Source organism: Lynx rufus, unplaced genomic scaffold (assembly GCF_022079265.1).
Source record: "Lynx rufus isolate CCGP_SWC_20201006 ecotype Redwood Valley unplaced genomic scaffold, mLynRuf1.p SCAF_5, whole genome shotgun sequence".
In the NCBI taxonomy this organism is placed as follows: Eukaryota; Metazoa; Chordata; class Mammalia; order Carnivora; family Felidae; genus Lynx; species Lynx rufus.
The window spans coordinates 75,096,101-75,112,605 of NW_025814867.1; the positions used below are offsets into that span (position 1 = coordinate 75,096,101).

The window sequence follows — 16,505 nt, forward strand, 5'->3', positions numbered from 1 at the left end:
ATGGCTGTCCCCCAGGGGAACATAAATTTTCAGATACTTCAGGTTTTACAAAAGTGAAGAATAGCTTAAGATTTGGTGTAAAGTGGTCCATTCAGAACCTTTTTTTTTCTATTATTGTCCACATGCAAGCATATAGTTTTTGTCTCAAGAATTTTTTAAAAGTTTATTCATCTTTGAGAGATAAAGAGAGAGCATGCGCTGGGAAGGGGCAGAGAGAGGGAAACGCAGAATCTGAAGCAGGCTCCAGGCTCTGAGCTCTCAGCACAGAGCCTGGTGTGGGGCTTGAACTCACAAACTGCAAGACCATGACCTGAGCCAAAGTCAGACACTCAACCGACTGCGCCACCCAGTCACTGCAGGCACCTGGGTGGCTCATTTGGTTAAGTGTCGGACTCTTGATTCTGGCTCAGGTCTTGATCTCATGGTTCATGAGATCCAGCCCACATCCAGCTGCGAGCTGACAGCATAGAGCCTGCTTGGGATTCTCTCTCTCTCTCTCTCTCTCTGTCCCTCCCCCCCACCTTTCTCTCAAAATAAATACACGTTTAAAAAAAAATTCACTGTTACTAGCTATGAAATAAAGCTTTTCTTAACCAAGCTGTAGACTTTATTAAGATCAAGGCTATATGGCATAACTTCCCATTGGAAAGGTTTATTTTTAAAGTAACTGATAATCAGTGACTACATAACAGAACAATTTGTCTTGGAGCTATAAATAAAGAACTTGTTTCACTACTTACATATCCTGCACATAGAAGAATAATGTACAAAATGTTTGTTTGGATTCTTTAATTAACTGGTATCTCTAGGAAGCTGAGGATCTCAAGTTTGTAAAGGCACAGAAATCTAATCAAAAATGAGATGCTGTGGGGCGCCTGGGTGGCTCAGCCGGTTGAGCATCAGACTTCCGCTCAGGGCATGATCTCACAGTTCATGAGTTCAAGCCCCATATTGGGCTGGCTGCTGTCAGCTTGACAGCTCAGAGCCCACTTTGGATCCTCTGCCCCCCTCTCTTTCTGCCCCTCCCCACTTCCACTCTCTCTCAAAAAATAAATAAAACACTTTTAAAAAATAAAAATAAAAATGAGATGCTGAAAGGGATTTTATCATGAAGCAGTTTGATTATTCTGCATTGTAAGCTTACAAGTGATTCTGTGTTGTGCTGCATAAAAGCTGTTTGCAGACCAGAATCTTAAGATTCTAAATATGAGCAGTTCAGCATTTAGCCATGTGCTTCAGAAATGGTTTGGTGGAGCCTGTATTTCTACAACATAATAATTTAAGCTTTAACTTTTAGATCCAAATGGTAATTCTGGCACTTGAATACTGTAAGGAGACAATTTGTCATGCCTGCATTGTGGAAATGGTGTTCCAAGTGAAAGGCACAGCATACAGTTGAAGCAGCACATACCGGTGTTTCAGGGAGAGCGTCTGATATGTTAAATAGAAGCTATCTTTGTAAGTATCACCATATTTTGCTTAGGGCATATTTAAACTGGTGATATTGAGGTACAGGAGGGAAAATAATTCGCCTCATTGTTTAAGCCAAATGCATGAATTCCTAGACATGATACTAGGACTTTCCTTTAATAAACTTTATATTTTAGATCCATTTTAGGTTTACAGAAAAATTGAGAAGATAGTTCAGAAAGTTCCTATATACTTTGTAAGGAGTTTCCCATATCTTACATTAGTGTGGTATTTGTTAAAATTAATGAACCAACCTTGATACATTATTGTGAACTGAAGTCCAGAATTTACTCTGATTTCTTTAGTTTTTACCTAATGTCCTTTTTTTTTGGTTCCAGTATCCCACCCATTTAATTTATATTTAATTGTCATGTCTCCTTAAGCTCCTCTTGGCTGTGACAGTTTCTAAAATTTTCCCTGTTTTTGATGACCTTAACAGTTTTTAGGAGTCAGATATTGGTCAGCTATTTAGTAGGATGTCCTTATATTGGAATTTGATGTCTTTCTCAAGATTAGACTGGGGTTATGGGTTTTGGGGGAGGAAGACCACAGAAGTAAAGTGCCATTTTCATCTCATTAAATTAAGGATTATTACTGTTGAGTTGACCTTGGTCCCCTGGCTGAGGTTGTGTTTGTTAGGTTTCTCCAATAAAGTTACTCCTCATTGGTTTCTCCAATAAAGTTACACTCCCCTTCCGTAATGTAGTCTTTGGAAGGAAGTCCCCATGCACAACCCACATTTAAGTAAGATTTATTTTTTTAACTTTCCAAAATGGGTCAAGATGCTTGTTTTGGATGAAGCAGATAAAAATGTGGAGTCAAGGGATTAAAGATCAAATCCATGAGATTTACCAGAAATTAAATATAAGCATTAAGATGGGCACGTGATTTGTCTATAGCTAGCAGGTTGGGTTAATTGTTACAGTATAGCTGTGAAGTGCTATATTGTCCTTTCCCCCTGCTGAAAGCAATTGTTTCCTACAATCTCTGTCTAGCTCAATTCTATAGTAAGACAGGGACGCTTGGTCTCAAACATTTCTCTATGTATTATTACGAAAACTGTTATATCTGCTTAATTGATGTGTCAACATAATTAATTATCTCTCTCTTTTCTTTTAAGGTTGGGTTGTTTTCTGCCTTAATGTCAATCGATATGTTGGAAGTTATCAAAAAGTTCATGAGAAATCCATTTCAACTTCTAATGAAGAAGGAAGAATTGACCCTTGAAAGGACCAGTATTTTATAATATTTTTGAAAGAGGGTAATGTTTTTCTAGTTGATATACATAAAAATTATGGCCAGAATTTTTTTTTTACCTTCTTACTTAAGCTCTGTACTAAAATTACAGAAAGTAGTAACCGTGTCTTAGTATTTATAAGTAAAGCAGCAGAGTAAACACAAGAAGAGAAACAATTATACCAGATAATAGAAAAACTGAGCTGAATCTCTTTCTTAAGTCCAGGATACTTTGTTCTAAAATTTGGTACAATAATATCTGTATTTAAGTAGAATTAATAGAATGAATTTCTAACTTGCCCCTTGCAATGGCAGAGATGAGAGTAACAAATCAAATGGCTTTTTCTTCTGACTCTATTAACATTTTCCTCTCTGCAATACCAGGGGCGGGGGGGGGGGGGGTTGGAATTACATGCTCCTTGTGGCATACAAGAGACCAACCAGTACACAGGCTGTACTTTTTCAGAACACAAGGCAGAACACAAGGCTTCTGAGAAAATGCATGCCAGGAAGTTCAGTTTCTGATGTGGTAAGAGTAGTTCTTCCCTAGTATTGCCAGTTAAGACACAGTTAATATCTAATTACTTCCTTAATAAACTGATGCAGGATGTAGTTACAATGTAGCTGTAAAGTGCTGCCTTGTCTTTACCCCTGCTCAAAATAAAACTGTTACCTTTCTAGCCCTGTCTGCCCTGGCGCTTAGCAGCCAGGGATGCGTGGTCTCAGACATGTCTACCAAGTTAAACACTGACTTGAGGAATGACTCTTGAGAATTCAGCCTTATTAATATTTTGCAGGTGGTGACAGTGAAAGAAAGAAAGAAAGAAAGAAAGAAAGAAAGAAAGAAAGAAAGAAGAAAGAAAGAAAGAAAGAGGCATTATCAGGAAGGAATTCAGGTATGGGACAAACCACATCTTGATTACTGCCAACTTACTGGTATTTCAATTCCTCATTTAATTACAGTCATCTGCCAAAAGTTGGTTTTGAGGGGAAGATTTAGAGCAGTCTTTGTCAGCTCAAGCTATGTGGGGAAATAAAGCCCACACTCCACAGTGAGCTGTATGATTTCTATGCGGTTCATTACCGTTTTGTGGCCTGGAAGAGTGTGCAGCAGCTGCTGTTTGAATCAGAACTTGAACGTATACTACCGTGATCTCAGGCTCATGATTTTTATGTACAATGGCATCTATGGTTATAAACTATGTACCGCCCACCACTTGTGGAAACTGTATTCTCAACTGAATATTTGTCATCTTCATTGAGTATTTGCCTTTATTCTGGTGAAATAAATTTATGTGTTGTTGTTCAAGTGTGATTCTGTTAGCCAGACAACCTTTAAAATCAGGTATATGAATGAGGACAACAATCTTATCATCTAGTAACATGGTAAGAGGTATTTAAATTCTACTTGGAGAGATTCATGGTTGATCAGAACATAGTAGAAAAACTAATGTGAAATGTAGCCCAGACTTTGGATTTTGTACAATTGATATTCAAAGGAAAAATCCACAATGCTGTTAGATCCGGCTGCCTTAGCTTACACGTGAGTCCTTTTTTTTAGTCGTGTTATTCATATCTTGTGCTTTCTTGGGGATTCCTCTATAATTGGGATTTTGTTAGCATTTTCTGGTATCAATTTACATTGACACTGGCTTAGGTATAGTGGTTTTACTACTAAATAAATTATGTCTTGCTACTAATGTAAAAATAACTTTAAAAAGATATAGAGGCACCATGTCCAGCCGCAAAGGGGGCAGGAAGAAGCTCCTGAAGCAGCCCAAGAAATAGGCCGAGGAGATGGTCAACAGAAGGCGTTCAAGCAGGAGCCAAAAGAGGAGCAGAAGAAACTCCAGGAGCTAAAAGGCCAAGACCAGGCCGCAGGGAAGGGCCCCCTGGTCACAGGCAGAATTAAGAAATCTGGCAAAAAATAAACTGTTCCTTGTGCCTGAGGCAATGGTAATCCTTAATTCCATTCCTGTTTAAACATCTGGATTCCCTGTCATAACCCTGTTGCTGCCGATAGCTAGAATGGAGTGTCTTAGATCCTGTTGTACATTTAAGAATAAACTTTTGTTTTAAAAAATCAATCATTAAAATAAAAAAGAAAGAAAAAATGTAGTAGTCAACAAGAATAGATGATGAGATGGTGCTCAGAGATGGCACTGGCCTAATTTAGGACATGGTTTCACGAGTGAAACAACATGTAGTTTGGACAAAGAGCGAGTCAGTATTTCCATATTTGTTTTTTTCTTGTTCCGGTTATTTGATATTTTAAATTGCTCCAGCCACGGCATTTTTGATTGGCTGTATTATCTGTTTTGGTATAGAGCCATGGTGGTACATATATCTCAGCCATCTGTGTTACGGTGTCTTAGGTGAACTGAGCAGAAAGCGGTGATAAGTATGGGTTTTCATGACAGATCTTTGGAAGTTCCTTCCACACACACACTATAAAAAGTTTTTAAGTCCTAGACCAAGTCTGTCCAATAGAACTTTTGCAGCAAGGAAAATATTCTATATCTGTGCTGCCCAACACAGAAGTGACAGGCCACCACGTAGCTACTGAGGTGTGGTTCATGCAACCGGTTAACTATATTTTCTATTTTATTTAATTTTCATTTCAATATCCACATGTAGCTACTGGCTATTGTATTAGACTGCCTAGTCCTAAACAATAGCTAACATTCCAGAGTTTATAGTTGCACTTCATAGTTCCAAAAGTGTGTCAAGACGAATTACGTAATTGTTCTTTTTGTTTAGTCTGTGGTGTTTACATCTGTCCCAAGCCAACAACTGCTCTTGGCTAGCCCTCTTGGGTATGGGCTTTAATTCCACTACCACAAACACAATACTGTCATCTGCTTTATAAATAATAATGCTTAAGATGCCTGATAGAATCTGATTTTGCAGCCAAAGGAATCCTTTCCACTAACTACAAAAGAAATCCTTTTTCTCTCTAGATATTGTAATTGGCATCTAGTTAGAATCACTCTATATATAATCTTGGGAAATAAACAGCCACTGATGGTTAACAAGTAGCTCATATTGTTAGTAGTTCATATTGTACTTGAGAAGCAATATTCTGATTAATAATTTTTGTTTGTTCAGAATTGGCAGTGGAGGCTGATTTGGGAGGAAAGCTGTGGCCATAAACATTGAAGAAGACAAGTAGATTCTTTGTGACATTCAGACTTTCTACAATAGCACAGTGGAGGAAATGCCAATGAATGTGACTGACCTTATTTAATTCCTGGGATGAGATAGTTTTGAATGGAGCACGCGCTGTTGTGGAATAGGTGATGGTAACATCCACTGTGCTTCTTTCTTTGGGAATATTTGAAGCTCGTCTCAATGCTCATAACGGATCAAAAATACAGATTTTGATGGTAACACTACTCTTACTCGTGAGCCCATATGAGGATGGTCATTGGTTTTATCTGCTTCAGAATTAGAATATTGGAGTTGGATATGACAGATGGGGTTGTAACAATTATTCTTAGAAATGTATTTCCTAGTTCTGTAAAAATGGTTATATTGAGTGTGCTCCATCATTTAATACTATATTGTGGACTGGACAATATGTGCTGTATAAAAGCAGCCAATTGAGGTGCCTAGGTGGCCCACTTGGTTGGGCGTCCAACTTCGGCTCAGGTCATGATCTCACAATTTGTGAGTTCAAGCCCCACATTGGGCTCTGTGCTGATGGCCATTTTTGTTACGAGTTACGTGTGCCATCAGCACAGAGCCTGGAGCCTACTTTGAGTTCTGTGTCTCTCCTTCTTTCTCTGCCTCTCCCCTGCCCATGCTCACACTGTGTCTCTCTCTCAAAAATAAATAAACTTTAAAAAAAGAAAAGAAAAGAAAAGCAGCCAATTATGGGGTGCCTGGCTGGCTCAGTCAGTGGAGCATGTGACTCTTGATCTTGAGATTGTAAATTTAAGCCCCAGGTTGGATGTAGAGACTACTTAGAAATAAAATCTCTTTTTAAAAAAAGCATCCAATTATATTAAACTAGTTTATCTGCTTTTATTGCGTTAGTCATTAGACTGAATAAAACAAACTCAAAAATGTTTTTTTTTAAATAAAGTATTTGATCTCATTTTGTATGGTATTGTGTTTTTACTTTGTAATGTTACGGCATCAGGCTGGAATGCTGGCGGGAAAACCAAGCGGCACTTGGAGACCTTGGTGGATTGGAGATTTATTTAACACTGATGGGCTCAGAGGAGACTGTTTTTCCAAAGATCCCTGAATGTGAGTGGGAAGGGTAATTTATAGTTTTCAGCCTCCATATTTGGGGGGGGGGTTGGTTTTCAGGGGCGCTCAGCAAAGAAAGAACCCGGAGGAGGGGTCTCTAAGCTAGAGACCAGAGTTTGTTTTAGTCCAATCAGCCATCTTTGGTGTACTTTATCCACTTCTCCAACAGTAAAACATTTTACTAGTCATAAGCATGAACTGGAGCCTTTTACTAATAAGCACCAGCAACAATCATATCCTAGGGTTAAATCCCAGAAAATCTGCCGTATTGTATATTGAATATTCAATAAATTATAATAACAAATATTTTTTCTTTAAAGTTGTTTGGTCCTTATTCCTTAAAGAATTATGCTTTTTGCCATAATTGCCTATTCTCCAAGATAAGATAAAACAGCACACTACAATAAATGTTTTATTCTAGTTACAGAATTATAAACAAAGGATACAATCACTGTATCCTTGCTTTTCATTAAAAGTTTTAATAGTTCCAAGCTAGCTGCTGTTTGGCCATAGCACAAAGACTAGTCACTTGGTCAACTGCAGATGTTCAACAGCAACATCGGCTAAGCACCCTCTGCTTCTTTGACAAAAAAGAAGTATTAGAATGCAAGGTTTCTCCTTCTCATGTGGCAAAAATTTCCTGGTATATGCAAAGTAGCTATTTAACAGCAACGCTTTCTATGTTAATAAGCTAATTAATCAGTAAAGCTCTTTTTCCATAACGATACATTGGAGTCACAGGCCCTATTAGGGAAGGATTGAAACCGAGTATGATCCTGGTCTTTTCTTACAAATTACTTCTTGAGCAATCTTTACGTTGAACACAGCTCATAATTTATCAAAAGAACCACTGATAGGCAGTGAATATTCCACCAGTTGTTTTGACTGGTATCACACAGAAAAGAATATGGTGGTGAATTTCTAGGTGGAAACAGCCCCCATCCTTCCTCAGTCCTAGTATTGATGCAAGTTTGCTGCTTTCACAAAACTGCTGCTGTGGCAAATAAGGCAAAAGCTAAAATCCTTGGAAGTTATCAGAGCAATTAAAAGTCATCACTGCCTTCAGTAAGTCAATGTGCAAAAGGAAATCGTAAATAATGAGATGGAAGGGATGATATTTACTCTGATGTTCATTCCCTGCCAAGACTAGAAGGCAGGTGGAAAGAACTGCATAAAGGTGAGATCAAAACAAACATAACTTGTATTTGGAAAAGGTATAACCACCAAACTTACTAGAAGGCCTTCATTTCCCTGTCTAATGTGGACTATATTCAGGATCATGCTGGTCTGTTACCTCCATCCAAGGACACCTTTGATTACTTTCTTGAACTCATTAGAACAAGGCACTGCCCCTTCTTCCACATTTCTTCCATTCCAGGACCTCACTTCCACTCTTCCTCCTCTGCACAAGGCCCTCTGCTTCCTCTCCACACCCTTTTTGGCTTCCTATATATCCTTCCAAGCATCAGACCAACTGCTCCCTGATATTTTCAATCTGATGACTCTGGCACTTCCACATGTTCAAAACCCAACTTTTCATTTTGCCCCAGGGCTACTTTTCCCATTACCTTGAACTTCCTCCTCTTATCTAGACTTTGGCAACAGTCGCCAAACTTGTTTCCCCGCCCTTGGTCTTGCTTTATCCAATCCACTTATCACTCAACCCCCAGGATGATCTCATAAAACATGTAAGTTATTCAGTGGATTTCCTTTTCCTCAGGATAAAGTCTAAAGTACAAGGCTTCCCTGCTTTTGGTGTTGCATCTAAAACATCATCACCAAACCTAGGGTCATCTAGATTTTCTTCTATGTTATCTTCTAGGAGTTTTATACTTTTGTATTTTACATTTAGGTCTGTGATTCATTTTGAGTTCATTCTACTGAAGGATTTAAGGTCTGTATGTAGATTCATTTATTTCCACGTGATGTCCGGTTATTCCAGCACATTTGTTGAAGACACTATCTTTTCTCCATTGTATTGTCTTTGCTCCTTTGCTAAAGATCAGATCAGTACAGTTGACTATACTTATGTGGGTCTACTTCTAGGCTCTTGTAAGAGAAACTCTATTTTTCTCCTCTGCTCTCAAAACTCTACTCTTCACAACACTTCTGACACTGCTGGTCATCAAATGTTGGGGCTTTTCCCACACAAACAGTTCTGCAAAACCAACTGGGTGTCCTAAAATTTAACTCAATTCTGACACCATCTAACCTAGAGATAAGTTTAGATGCCAAAGGTTAAGTGTTCGATGCCGTGAGAATAACCCCTTAACCAAACATTTCAGACGCCAGATATAAGTCCTTGTTATTTATGCTTCTGACCAACTGGCTATAAACTGGAGGTTCCCATGACCCCCTTCTTGGGTTTGATTAATACACTAGAGTGGCTCACAGAACTCAAGAAAATTTACCAATTTAAAAGGATAGAGCTAGGGGCGCCTGGGTAGCTCAGTTAGGCATCTGACTTCAGCTCAGGTCATGATCTCATGGTTCGTGAATTCAAGCCCCACATAGGGCTCTGTGCTGACAGCTCAGAGTCTGGAGCCTGCTTCAGATTGTTTCCCTCTCTCTCTGCTCTCTCCCCACTCATACTCTGTCTTCTGTCTCTTTCTCAAAAATAAATAAACATTTAAAAAATTAAAAAAAAAAAAAAAGGATAGAGCTCAGAAATAGCCAGATGGAAGAGATGCATAGAGCAAGGTATGAGGGAAGGAACATTCTCCTATCATATCCACGTGTTCACCAACCCAGAAGCTCTTTGAACGCTGTCCTTTGGGATTTTTATGGCGGCTTTGTTATATAGGCATGATTGATTAAATCCGTGGTCATTGGTGACCCATTCAACCTCTGGTCAGAGGGTGGGGCTTAAAGTTCTAACCCTGTAACCACAGGGTTGGTTCCTCTGGCAACCAGCCTCCCTCTTTAGGGGCTTTCTAAAAGTCATCTCATTAATATAAATGCTGGTGTGGCTGAAAGGGACTTATTAAGAAAAACAAAAGACACTTTCTTCACCTTTATCCTTTGGAGTTATTTCGGGTACTGGGAATAAAACTAAATATCGTAATGAAAGATGTTCCTATAGTTATTATATAGGAAATTACAAGGGTTTTAGGAGCTATGTGCCAGGAACAGTGGAAGACAAATATATATTTCCTATTATAAATCACAATATCACAGCTCTCTATTCTGTTCCATTGATCTATTCATCTATTCTTTTACCAATACAACACTATCTTGATTACTGTAGATGTATTGTATGTATTAAAGTCAGGTGGTATCAGTCCTCCAACTCCGTCTCCTCCTTCAATATTGTGTTGGCCATTCTGGGTCTTTTGCCTCTCTATATAAACTTTCAAAACAGTTTTTTAAATATCCACAAAAATAATATGCTGGGGTTTTTATTGGGATTGCATTATATTTATAGGTCAAGTTGGGAAGAATTAACATCTTTTACAATATGGAGTCTTCCTATCCATGAACATGGAATATCTCTCTGTTTATATTTTTCTTTGATTTCTTTGATCAAAGTTCTGAAGTTTTCCTCATACAGATCTTGTACATAGTCTCTTAAATTTATACCTAAGTATTTCATTTTGGGGGTATTAATGTAAATGGTAGTGTGTTTTCAATTTAAAATTCCACTTATTCACTACTGGAATATATGAAAGAAATTGATTTTTGTGTATTAATCTTCCATTCCTGCAACGCTGCTATAATTGCTTATTGGTTTCAAGGCTTTTTTGTTGATTCTTTCAGATTTTCTACATATATGATTAAGTCATTTGTGAATAGAAAACGGTTGATATCTTCCTTCCCAATCTGTATACATTTCATTTTTTCTTTTCTTATTGGATTAGCTAGGAATTTCATTATGATTTTGAAAAGAAATGGTGAGATTTTTTTTTAAGTGTTCTACAATCCTATGAATAGGTCTTAGTGTTTTAGTGAGACTGTGTCCCTCAGCTGTGAACTTCACATATGCTTCTCAGTTCTTCCCTCCACCCACAACTCCTACCCTTTGATGTGATAGTATAGCTAGAGTGAGCTGGAGTTGGGTACTTTCCTTCCCCCAGGTCAGTTAGTCTCTGAGTAGATATATTTTCCTGAGAGAAGCCTTGTTAAAAAGAACAGAATGCTCTGGCTTATTTCAAAAAGGTGACTTTTCTCCTCTTCTGCTGGAAACATAAGGAGATTTTCCCTCAGTGTTCACTGTGAAAACCTGGTCAAGATCCTAGAAGTAGGGGCACCTGGGTGGCTCAATCGATTAAGTGGCCAACTTCAGCTCAGGTCATGATCTCACCAGTTCAAGCCCTGCTTCAGACTCTCTGCTGCTAGCTTGGAGCCTGGAGCCTGCTTCAGATTCTGTCTCCCTCTCTCTCTGCCCCTCCCCCACTCATGCTGTGTCTCCCTCAAAGATAAATAAACATTAAAAATTTAAAAAAAAAACCCTGGAAGTAAAATATACAAAAGTATGGAGCCATCAATGATTGGGTCCTTCTTCGGTTTAAAAGTAAAATTTTTGGGGCGCCTGGGTGGCGCAGTCGGTTAAGCCTCCGACTTCAGCCAGGTCACGATCTCGCGGTCCGTGAGTTGGAGCCCCGCATCAGGCTATGGGCTGATGTCTCGGAGCCTGGGGCCTGTTTCCGATTCTGTGTCTCCCTCTCTCTCTGCCCCTCCCCCGTTCATGCTCTGTCTCTCTCTGTCCCAAAAATAAATTAAAAACGTTGAAAAAAAATTAAAAAAAAAAGTAAAATTTTTTAATTAAGACTTTTTTTAAGAGCATTTTTAGATTCAAAGTAAAATTGAGGGGAAGGTGGAGATTTCCCATATACCCTTTACCTCCCCCATTATCACCATTCCCAACTAGAGTATTACAATTGATGAAACTATACCCCTTGAAGTTTTTAACTCTCAGAGTTGTCCACACTGAGTTCCCACGAATTCATCGATTACAGTTGAAGTTTCCCTACCCTGGAACTGGTTCCCATGGCAAACTATGCTTGCGGGCTTCTGGTCAGGTAAGTTGTGATTCCCTGTATTCACATGGGGGTCTCTCCAATTTGAGGGCAGCTATTTGCCCTGTGACCTCACTTCTCCCATAGATAAGAAGAGTTGCTGATTTTCCAATTTGGTCAGCCTTTTACTTCTTGTTAGGATGGAGTGGCAACTTCCAGTTTCTTACATGCTGGGCCAGAAACCAGAAGAAAAGGTTTTCAGACTTGTAGGAATTAGGTCTTAGCTCTTCAGTAGTATTCACTTTGTATCTACAGACTTGTTTTTGTAGACCAGCTGTTTGTCAATCAAGTCTTTTGTTTCTATTAATATATGACCAGCAACAGTGATAGCCGTCTTGTGGGTACATGTCTGAAGAGGCTATCTCCTTCTATTTCTATAAGGCAAAAATTTCATTAGTAGCACATTTTGAGAAAACTGAAAAATGATCAAAACTTGCATTAAATATCACAATAAGCCAATGACACCCCTTTAAATGGTGTTTGTATACATGGTGTGCAGGATATTTGGGAGGTAGCATCTTTTCATTTTCTCTACCAAGAAGTTTATAGACAGAATGGAATTTGCCAAAATTATATGTACAATATCTGCCAAATATGTTCATAAATAAGCAAAATCTAGTTTGTATTTGGACAAGATATCAACGTTCTTTTTATTTATGCAGCATTGTTAAAATATCCACATAAGTCAAGAAGACCATTTGAAACTCCATTGTTCAAATCAGAATAACTAGGAAGTAGGGGGAACATTTTTGTTGTTGTTGCTGTGAGTTGACATACTCTTTGATTTAGTATAAAAAGCATCTGTAGTAAGACCTGACAAAATTGGTTCCACATTGTAAGGGGCCAAGATATCTGTTATCAAATTTCCCCTTTTGCTCACCCACAAAACATTTTAGTTGGCACCTCTGAATCAGGAATTGTAATTTTATGTAGTTTCATAAAGCAATCAAAGGTGTGATAATGCATGTGTTCATGTATTCAATCCAAGCTAATAATAGCAGCCACTATTTTCAAAATACAGTTTTTGGCAGATGGTAAAATTTTGGATTGATTTAGAGGGACTTGGCTATCTAATCCAAGTTGTGAGATTTAGCCTCCATATATGACTTCACATCCCCTTCCTCACCATACTTGTCTTAGTTCAGCAACTATAACAAAATACCACAGACTGGGTAGCTTATAAACAACAAACATTTATTGCTCACAGTTCTGGAACTTGGAAGTCTCAAACCAGGGTGCCAGAATGGTTGGGTGAAGGCCCTATTCCTAGTTGAAGAGGCAAAAAAAACTCTCTCGAGCCTCTTCTATAAGGACACTAACCTCATTCATGAATACTCACCTTCATGACCTGATCACCTCCCAAAGGCCCAACATACCAGTCCCATCCTACTGGGCATTAAGATTTCATCAACACATGAATTTGGAATTTGGCTGGGGGGTGGAGGGAGCACAAACATTCAAGCTATAGCAATGTCGAATCCCAAATTCTTTTCTATCTTTGGGCAGAATGTACTCTTGATTATTAAGTTTCTTATTTTTAGTTTTTATTTTAATTCCACTTAGTTAACATAGTGTTATATTAGTTTCAGGTGTACAATACAGTGATTTAACAATTCCATGCATTACCCAGTGCTCATCACAACAAGTGCACTCCTTAATCCCCATCACCTATTTAACCCATCCCTCCACCCATCTCCCCTCCAGTGACCATCAGTTTGTATTCTATAACTAAGAGTCTGTTTCTGCTGTTATCATTAAGAGAGTATGGTACTGACACAAAAACAGACACATAGATCATTGGAACAGAATAGAGAACCCAGAAATGGACCCACAAATGTATGGCCAACGAATCTTTGACAAAGCAAGAAAGAATATCCAATGGAAAAAAGACAGTGTCTTCAGCAAATGGTATTGGGAAAACTGGATAGTGATAATGAAGAAGAATGAACTTGGGTGAGCCACTCTGACAGGTGAGAGGTGATATCTCATTGTAGTTTTGACTTGCATTTCCCTGATAAGTGATGTTGAGCATCTTTTCATGTGTCTGCTGGCCATGTGTATGTCTTCTTTGGAAAAAATGTCTAATCATGTCTTTAGCCCATTTTCTAATTGGATTATTTGGTTTTGGGGTGTTGAATTTGATAAGTTCTTTATATATTTTGGATACTAACCCTGTATCAGATATGTCATATGCAAATATCTTCTCCCATTCCATAGGTTTCCTTTTAGTTTTGTTGATTATTTCCTTCACTGTGAAGAAGCTGTTTATCCTTATGAGGTCCCAATAGTTCACGTTTGCTTTTGTTTCCCTGGCCTCCAGAGACGTGTCTAGTAAGAAGTTGCTGCGGCTGAGGTCAAAGAAGTTGTTGACTGTTTTCTCCTCTAGGATTTTGATGGTTTTCTGTCTTATATTTAACCTTTCATCCATTTTGAGTTTATTTTTGTGCATGGTGTAAGAAAGTGGTCCAGTTTCTTTCTTTTGCATGTTGTTGTCCAGTTTTCCCAACACCATTTGTTGAAGAGACTGCCCTTTCCCATTGGATAATCTTTTCTGCTTTGTCAAAGATTAATTGACCATATAGTTTGGGTTTATTTCTGGGTTTTCTATCTTGTTCCATTGATGTATGTCTATTTCTGTGCCAGTACCATACTGTCTTGATGACTACAGCTTTGTAATATGACTTGAAGTCTGCAATTGTGATCCTTCCAGCTTTGCTTTGCTTTTTCAAAGTTGCTTTGGCTATTTGGGGTCTTTTGTGGTTCCATACAAATTTTAGGATTGTTTGTTCTAGCTCTACAAGAAATTCTGGTGGTATTTTGATAGGGATTGCATTAAATGTGTAGATTGCTTTGGGTAGTATAGATATTTTAACAAGATTTGTTCTTCCAATCCATGAGTATGGAATGTCTTTTCATTTGTTTGTGTCTTCTTCAATTTCTTTCACCAGAAAGAGAAATTAAGAAAACAATCCCATTTACAATTGCGCCAAAAGTAACAAGACACCTAGGAATAAACCTAACCAAAGAGGTGAAAGACCTATACTCTGAAAACTATAGAACACTGATGGTTATTAAATTTCTTAATCCAATTGTATGTGTCCTTCCATCTTTCTTTAAAATAATGAACACTTAGGACACACTGAGATTGCAGGCTTCAGTTGCATCACTTAGAGTCATACATGAATGAATAATCGATTATTGTGAACTGCAAATCATGACTGCCAACATCAGCAACACCAACTCTGGAAGACAGATAATCTATGCTGTATCCATTTGACACTAAAAGCAGTGTTGCTTTTGGGACACTTGGGGGCTGGCCATATGGATTTATACATTTTCCCCAACCTTCAGCGTACATTGTCTAAAGCTGGGATTTTTCATGTGCTGGGGCAGTGGTTTCCTAGAACACAGGACTTTCCATGCTAACTCAACAGTGCTATGTAAATAAGAACAGCCAGTTTTGTAAGCAGAAGGAGTTAGGGGTCTCCAGTAAAAGAAAGTCAAGACACAGCTTTTCTGACACAAAAGAAGTCATTTCAGGCCCCCATCTATCCCCATCCCCTCACCCCCACCCCAACCCCCACCCCAAGTCCTCCGCCCCCCATCTATACCCTACTTGTCCAAGCACACTTCCTACAGAACTTCCTAGGAGCTGTCAGAATTACACACACACACACACACACACACACACACAACGCAAAAACCTCAGCAGTTAAGGACTTTGAGGGAACAAAGAAAGTGCAAAAACTAACAGCCTCTACCAGGCAAGAAAATAGTCTAACTGTATCAGAGACAATAATCGGTGGTTAAAACTTCCAGTGCTATTTCAAAAGTAAGCAAGGCCCTAAAGCCCCCTCCCAAGATAAGGAGCCCAAGACCCCAGCTAATTTATACTAGCTCTTGGAGCTTGCCCTTAGCCACTTCCCCTCCTCTGACAGTTACCTCTGCCTCACTATAATGTTAAAGTCTCTGCCCTAGCGGGAGCCCAAGCTTCATTAACACACCATACCTTTCGTGTTTTCTAAGCTTGTGCAACCTTTACAGACAATGAGAAAGCTCCCCTTTCTGAATATTCATTCTAAACCCTAAATAAAAGGAAACTGCTCACCCCTGCTCAGGGAGTTATGGCTTTGGAAGTTATTCCCCTGATCTCTTTAATTGCTGCAAATAAAGTTTACTAGGTGTAACAACCCTCCTCTCCCGCCCCCCCCACCCCCCCACCCAGTGTAGTGTCTACCTGAAATTCACCAAGGAGCAAACTCAAAAGAGTTCAGTTACAGTCACCCTCCTCAGTTCAGGGTAGTTAGGAAGTCTTCAAATCCAAATGCCCCATCCTCAGAAGCACCATTTACATAAACTATAACCAAACCCCACTAGTAGTACTGATCTGATGAGGGCAAGATTAGGAAAGATGAACTACTCTGTTGCAGTACCCAGCTTTGTAACCAAGCCAATGTGAGTTTGCTCCTTGTTGAGTCAAACTGCATCAGGTTGAGTTATGACACAAAGAAAACTTTATCTGTAGCT

General features: G+C 38.8%; 1 protein-coding gene and 3 non-coding genes across 4 annotated transcripts; all 4 read left to right on the forward strand.

Annotated features, from left to right (window-relative positions):
- The first annotated feature begins 2,784 nt into the window (after positions 1 to 2,784).
- Positions 2,785 to 2,964, forward strand: LOC124527446 (small nucleolar RNA SNORA81). Its single transcript, XR_006965895.1, has one exon. It is a non-coding gene; the product is annotated as a small nucleolar RNA SNORA81 (small nucleolar RNA).
- A 342-nt stretch (positions 2,965 to 3,306) lies between these two features.
- On the forward strand, positions 3,307 to 3,436 carry LOC124527416 (small nucleolar RNA SNORA63). Its single transcript, XR_006965867.1, has one exon. It is a non-coding gene; the product is annotated as a small nucleolar RNA SNORA63 (small nucleolar RNA).
- Positions 3,437 to 3,538: 102 nt separating this feature from the next.
- LOC124526680 (translation machinery-associated protein 7-like) lies at positions 3,539 to 4,987 on the forward strand. Its single transcript, XM_047099803.1, is given in 3 exon segments — positions 3,539 to 3,602; positions 4,428 to 4,504; positions 4,507 to 4,987. Coding segments are annotated over 2 exon segments (195 nt in total). The 5' UTR covers positions 3,539 to 3,602; positions 4,428 to 4,440; the 3' UTR covers positions 4,638 to 4,987.
- Positions 3,674 to 3,808, forward strand: LOC124527425 (small nucleolar RNA SNORA4). Its single transcript, XR_006965875.1, has one exon. It is a non-coding gene; the product is annotated as a small nucleolar RNA SNORA4 (small nucleolar RNA).
- Positions 4,988 to 16,505: the final 11,518 nt, after the last annotated feature.